Source organism: Littorina saxatilis, linkage group LG9 (assembly GCF_037325665.1).
Source record: "Littorina saxatilis isolate snail1 linkage group LG9, US_GU_Lsax_2.0, whole genome shotgun sequence".
NCBI classification, from domain to species: Eukaryota; Metazoa; Mollusca; class Gastropoda; order Littorinimorpha; family Littorinidae; genus Littorina; species Littorina saxatilis.
The window spans coordinates 43065732-43072690 of NC_090253.1; the positions used below are offsets into that span (position 1 = coordinate 43065732).

The 6959-nt window shown below is 45.4% G+C and overlaps 1 protein-coding gene across 1 annotated transcript in view; it reads left to right on the forward strand.

Moving 5' to 3' along the window:
- LOC138976160 (golgin subfamily A member 6-like protein 24) overlaps window positions 1-6959 on the forward strand; it is an 11920-nt gene extending 4961 nt beyond the window's left edge. Inside the window, exons 3-4 of the mRNA XM_070349000.1 lie at window positions 3189-3377; window positions 4345-6959. Of these exons, the coding sequence (XP_070205101.1) occupies window positions 3189-3377; window positions 4345-4878 (723 nt within the window). The 3' untranslated portion in view covers window positions 4879-6959. The remainder of the gene's footprint in view (window positions 1-3188; window positions 3378-4344) is intronic.

Below are 6959 nucleotides of genomic sequence, written 5' to 3' on the forward strand. Positions count from 1 at the left end.
GGTCCAGATTTGCCTGATGGCCTGCTCCAACTGGGGTGCGGTTGTTGGCCTCGGCTGGAAGGCATTCAGCTCCCTTTGCAAAATGTCCCATAAGTGTTCAATGGGATTCATATCCGGGCTCAGGGAGGGCCAGGGCATCACCCTGATGTTGTTCTGCTGCAGGAAGGCCGTGGTGGCCCTTGCGGTGTGGGGGCGAGCGTTGTCCTGCTGAAAGGTAAGGTTGCCATGGAGTTGGAAGTACGGCACGACTGTGGGTCCCAGGATCTGGTTGATGTACCGCTGTGCATTCACGCCGTTTGCGCGCCCAGGGCCGATGCCTTGGAAGACCACGGGGCCCACAAGATGGTTGAGGCCTATCCCACCCCAGATCATGACGCTGGGGCCTCCCCAGGCGTTGTGTTGCAGGATGTTGTTGGCGGCGTACCTCTGGTTGCGTCTTCGCCACACCCTGATGCGGCCGTCCGCGTGGCTGATGCAGTAGCGGCTTTCGTCCGTAAAAAAGGATGTCCCGCCACTGCCGCTGGTTCCAGTTGAGGTGTTCATGTCCCCACTGCAGTCGCTCTGCCTGTGCTGTACAGTAAGCAATGTGCGGCGAGCAGGGCGCCTGCAGTCCAGGTGGTTGGCCGACAGCCGGCGTCGTGTCGTGGTGCCCGAGATGGGAGCGCCATGGGTTCCAACGGTGTTCCTGGAGGTTTCTGTAGCCGGGAGGAACGGTTGGCGCAGGTGCTGACGGTAGATGACCCGGTCCTGGCGAGCAGTAGTCACACGAGGTCGTCCGCTTCTAGCGCCATCCCAGGTGCTGCCGCTGGCTTGGAATCGGGTCCACAGACGACAGATGGTCGAGGTTGCCACGCCCATGACATTTGCAATGGCAGCTGGGCGATTTCCAGCTTGCAATTGCCCGATTGCTCTCTCCCGGTCAATGGCGCTCAGTCTTGGCATGCTTCTACTGTACAAATGGCTGATTTCAGACAGTGGACGGAGACAGGTTTTTGTTCCTTGTGTGATCTGAGTACTGTTAACGAAAAAACATCCGGTCTGGCAGGTTGTGTGGGCTGCGCGAGCGAAAAACAGTCTCAATTTTCAGCACGCTGCAGAGAGCGCACCCTGGGCGCTGCACACGTGATTTTCACAGGCTACGTGCAGGACACTATGCTAACTCATGCTCGTGCAGAATTTTCCGCTGAAACCCACCTTTAGTGCATGAATTTTAACAAAACCCTAAATAACTCATAACTTGCGTTTCTTTTGGAGTTCAGTATATTAAGAATCAATGATATATATGCAATAGGCAGCCTAAATCATAAAACTTCACAAATTAGGCAAAATTCAACATTGATTTCACAGGTTAGGCACAGCCGTTGCCTATTTCACGAATTAGGCAAGAGACTACCTAATTCAAGAACTAAGGCACTTTCAGGATCTAGGCACGACATATATAAAGTTTGGGTCATGTATTTATATATTCGAAGGTGGTGTCTTTCATTTATTTCATGTATCATAATATTCTAGTTTTCCTTGAGTGGTACATGTTAAAGGATGAATGAAAATACATTGTGTGCGGACGGATGCATGTTGATTAATTAAACGCCCCTCAAAGATGTGCTTGGCAACCATAACAAAAATCACACACAAACTCAATGATATTATTGTTTCAGGCAGTTGTGAAAATCAGTGCAATGTTTGTTCCAGGCAGTTGTGAAAATCAGTGCAATGTTTGTTCCAGGCAGTTGTAAAAATGTGTGCAATGTTTGTTCCAGGCAGTTGTAAAAATGTGTGCAATGTTTGTTCCAGGCTGTTGTAAAAATGTGTGCAATGTTTGTTCTAAGCAGTTGTAAAAATGTGTGGAATGTTTGTTCCAAGCAGTTGTAAAAATGTGTGCAATGTTTGTTCCAGGCTGTTGTAAAAATGTGTGCAATGTTTGTTACAGGCAGTTGTAAAAATGTGTGCAATGTTTGTTCCAGGCTGTTGTAAAAATGTGTGCAATGTTTGTTCCAGGCAGTTGTAAAAATGTGTGCAATGTTTGTTCCAGGCAGTTGTAAAAATGTGTGCAATGTTTGTTCCAGGCAGTTGTAAAAATGTGTGCAATGTTTGTTTCAGGCTGTTGTAAAAATCAGTGCAATGTTTGTTACAGGCAGTTGTAAAAATGTGAGCAATGTTTGTTCCAGGCAGTTGTAAAAATGTGTGCAATGTTTGTTCCAGGCTGTTGTGAAAATGTGTGCAATGTTTGTTTCAGGCTGTTGTAAAAATCAGTGCAATGTTTGTTCCAGGCAGTTGTAAAAATGTGTGCAATGTTTGTTCCAGGCTGTTGTAAAAATGTGAGCAATGTTTGTTCCAGGCTGTTGTAAAAATGTGTGCAATGTTTGTTCCAGGCTGTTGTAAAAATGTGTGCAATGTTTGTTACAGGCAGTTGTAAAAATGTGTGCAATGTTTGTTCCAGGCAGTTGTAAAAATGTGTGCAATGTTTGTTACAGGCAGTTGTAAAAATCAGTGCAATGTTTGTTCCAGGCAGTTGTAAAAATGTGTGCAATGTTTGTTACAGGCAGTTGTAAAAATGTGTGGAATGTTTGTTCCAGGCAGTTGTAAAAATCAGTGCAATGTTTGTTCCAGGCAGTTGTGAAAATCAGTGCAATGTTTGTTCCAGGCAGTTGTAAAAATCAGTGCAATGTTTGCTCCAGGCAGTTGTAAAAATGTGTGCAATGTTTGTTCCAGGCAGTTGTAAAAATGTGTGCAATGTTTGCTCCAGGCAGTTGTAAAAATGTGTGCAATGTTTGTTCCAGGCAGTTGTAAAAATGTGTGCAATGTTTGCTCCAGGCAGTTGTAAAAATGTGTGCAATGTTTGTTCCAGGCAGTTGTAAAAATGTGTGCAATGTTTGTTACAGGCAGTTGTAAAAATCAGTGCAATGTTTGTTCCAGGCAGTTGTAAAAATGTGTGCAATGTTTGTTCCAGGCAGTTGTAAAAATGTGTGCAATGTTTGTTACAGGCAGTTGTAAAAATGTGTGCAATGTTTGTTACAGGCAGTTGTAAAAATGTGTGGAATGTTTGTTCCAGGCAGTTGTAAAAATCTGTGCAATGTTTGCTCCAGGCAGTTGTAAAAATGTGTGCAATGTTTGTTCCAGGCAGTTGTAAAAATGTGTGCAATGTTTGTTCCAGGCAGTTGTAAAAATGTGTGCAATGTTTGTTCCAGGCTGAGCTTGAAGACTACCAGAGTGCAGTGGCTGACATCAAGCGACAACTGAAAGACGCCATGGCCAAACTGAAGGACCGAGACAATCTGCTGACTGAGCGCGAATCACAACTGGAGGAAACTCAACGCAAAGTGGAGAATCTTACAAACCAAAGAAAGGGAGACAAGGAGAGGATGAGAGAGCTGGAGGTAAAAAAAAAAACAGTTTTGATGGTATTGGTATTGGTAGGAATAAACACATTCTATCAGTCTCTCTCTCTCTCTCTCTCTCTCTCTCTCTCTCTCTCTCTCTCTCTCTCTCTCTCTCTCTCTCTCTCTCTCTCTCTCTCTCTCTCTCTCTCTCTATCGCTCTGTCTGAGAGGGATCTCTCTCTCTGGCTTTCTGTCTGTCTCCCTGTCTCCGTCTGTTTCCCTGTCTCTCTCTCTCACTCACTCTCTCTGTCTCTCTCTCTCTCTCTCTCTCTCTCGATAATTTATTAATATGTATATAAGATTAGAGTAGTCCCTCTCTGGGCGAGGGCTGGTTGAAAAGAAGCTCTTTTCTATTGCTTACGCCACAACCCTCGTACAATTTGATTTGATTTGATTTGATTAGATCTCTCTCTCTCTCTCTCTCTCTCTCTCTCTCTCTCTCTCTCTCTCTCTCTCTCTCTCTCTCTCTCTCTCTCTCTCTCTCTCTCTCTGTCCCTCTTTAGGGCGATTTAGTCCCTCTTTAGGGCGAGGGCCAGATGCAAAAAAGTATACCAATGCTTATTCTGTTACTCTCGTAAAATAAAGAATAGTCATTGTCATTCTCTCTCTCTCTCTCTCTCTCTCTCTCTCTCTCTCTCTCTCTCTCTCTCTCTCTCTCTCTCTATCGCTCTGTCTGAGAGGGATCTCTCTCTCTGGCTTTCTGTCTGTCTCCCTGTCTCCGTCTGTCTCCTTGTCTCTCTCTCTCACTCTCTCTCTCTCTCTCTCTCTCTCTCTCTCTCTCTCTCTCTCTCTCTCTCTCTCTCTCTCTCTCTCTTTCATTCAGTTATTAAAAAATCTAAATCTATAGCACCACTGATGGTTATCTGTTAACATGAAAACATTTTTTTTAAACAACTTTTAAAAAAACATTCATTTACAGTTAACGTGACCCTGTTTTCACTGTGACTCGCTGTGTGCCCGTGCAGGACCTGGTGAAGAACCTGAAGAAGCAGCTGTCGGACCGGGAGCATGACGTCAACCGCCTGCAGAGGGACCTGGACAAGATGCAGAAGGACATGGCCAGCACCAAGACCGAGCTGACGTCGCAGAAGGATCGCCTCAAGACCACAGAGGACGAGCTAAAGAAGACCAAGGGCGTCCTGAGGACCACCAACCAAGGCCTCGTCAAGACCCAGAAGATGGTCGACCATCAGGAAACGCAGAGGCAGAAAATGCAGGCGACCATGGAGCAGATGCAGCAGCAGATGAACGCATTCTCCCTTTCACAGGGCTCCAACACTTCACGGCTGGAGTCCGGGAAGTCGAGTGATGGGGAAGCTGCGCAGAAGCCAGCGAGGAAGAAACGGCCGAAGAAGAAACCCCAGCAGCAGCAGAGTGAAGAGGAGGGGGAGGAGGAGCAGCAGACGACCCGGTCGCCACGCTACGTTGGCAGTTTCAACCTGCCCCCTCTCCGGCTGCCACCTAGTGATGGACCCAATATGAACTTTCCCCCCTTGTGATATTGTTCTTCTTTTTGCTTTTAGTGAAGTTTTTTATTATTATTTTTAATTTTTACAAAATATGTATTTCCAGAGTCAAGGATCATTACGCCAAGAAATCAAGCACTCCTTGTGCGCTCTCAATGACTCACGTGCTTTCTTGCAAAGACGTGTGTACGTCACCAAGACCTTGGCGCTAAGATGATATAGGAAAAGGTAACATACACAATTATTCCGATTAATATAATAGAACACGTACCTAAAAACGCTTTACCTTCAAACAACCCAAATTCTGTCAAATTAGTATTCTTCAACAAACCAAACAAAATTCGACATAGACATAGACATAGACATAGACATAGCAGAACTTAATTAAAAAAATCTGAAACAAAACAAATAGTATAAACGATACCTTAAAGGGCGGTCCTTGATTGAGCCTGAATTCGACTTCTCGAACACTTTGCGAAGTCTTTGTACAGAAAACTTAGTGCTAAAGCTTCGTGCGGCTAGCTTCGAGAAATATACTTCGCGTAGTCGACTTCGCCCAGTTAAGGATAGACCCCCCGCGGGTTAGGGGGAAGAATTTACCCGATGCTCCCCAGCATGTCGTAAGAGGCGACTAACGGATTCTGTTTCTCCTTTTACCCTTAAGTGTTTCTTGTATAGAATATAGTCAATGTTTGTAAAGATTTTAGTCAAGCAGTATGTAAGAAATGTTAAGTCCTTTGTACTGGAAACTTGCATTCTCCCAGTAAGGTAATACATTGTACTACGTTGCAAGCCCCTGGAGCAGTTTCTTGATTAGTGCTTTTGTGAACAAGAAACAATTAACAAGTGGCTCTATCCCATCTCCTTCCCTTTCCCCGTCGCGATATAACCTTCGTGGTTGAAAACGACGTTAAACACCAAATAATAATAATAATAATTCTCTTTATTTATATAGCGCCTTATCCGAAGTTCAAAGCGCTTTATGCCGTGTGAGATGGAATTTTTTACACAATATATCATCGACCAGCAAACCTCAAGCCTGTTAGGCGAATGTTCACCTTTCGCGGCCTTTATTCCAAGTCACACGGGTATTTGATGGACATTTTTATCTATGCCTATACAATTTTGCCAGGAAAGACCCTTTTGTCAATCGTGGGATCTTTAACGTGCACACCCCAATAAAGTGTACACGAAGGGACCTCGGTTTTTCGTCTCATCCGAAAGACTAGCACTTGAACCCACCATCTAGGTTAGGAAAGGGGGGAGAAAATAGCGGCCCGACCCAGGGTCGAACACGCAACCTCTCGATTCCGAGCGCAAGTGCGTTACCACTCGGCCACCCAGTCCACACTGGCATTTAAATAATGTCCCCAATAAAGAAAGTTAAGGATAGGCTTCACTCTCTGCCCCTCTGAATCATGTACTAATCAAGGGGGGCAAGTGAAATGTTATGATCAAGTGACGTCATTGACTGCAATAGGACTTTCTGGTGGCATTTTCGGGTAACCCTTTTGGCTTCAATATTTTAAAGGCGCACTTCTTCTCGTTACAACTCTTTGGCTCACCGTGTCAGATCTGGATAAGAACATCCCTCCACTTGGTCACGGACCAACATTTAACACTGTGACTGACTGCTAGCTGTGATGAATTGGAACTTGTTGATGAACCACTCTATAGTGGCATTTTGATAAAAAAAAAATTGTTTGTTTGTTTGCTTGTTTGCTTAACGCCCAGCCGACCACGAAGGGCCATGGTGCTGCTTTGACATATAACGTGCGCCACACACAAGACAGAAGTCGCAGCACAGGCTTCGTGTCTCACCCAGGCACATTATTCTGACACCGGACCAACCAGTCCTAGCACTAACCCCATAATGCCAGACGCCAGGCGGAGCAGCCACTAGATTGCCAATTTTAAAGTCTTAGGTATGACCCGGCCGGGGTTCGAAGCCACGACCTCCCGATCACGGGGCGGACGCCTTACCACTAGGCCAACCGTGCCGGTTTTTGATCAATAAAATCATTTTAAAAAAACTGCCACTGTGCACAGAGAAAACCGAGGCTGTTGTTTGTTGGAATTTGACCAGGTGGAGGGATGGTCATATCCTATGTGCA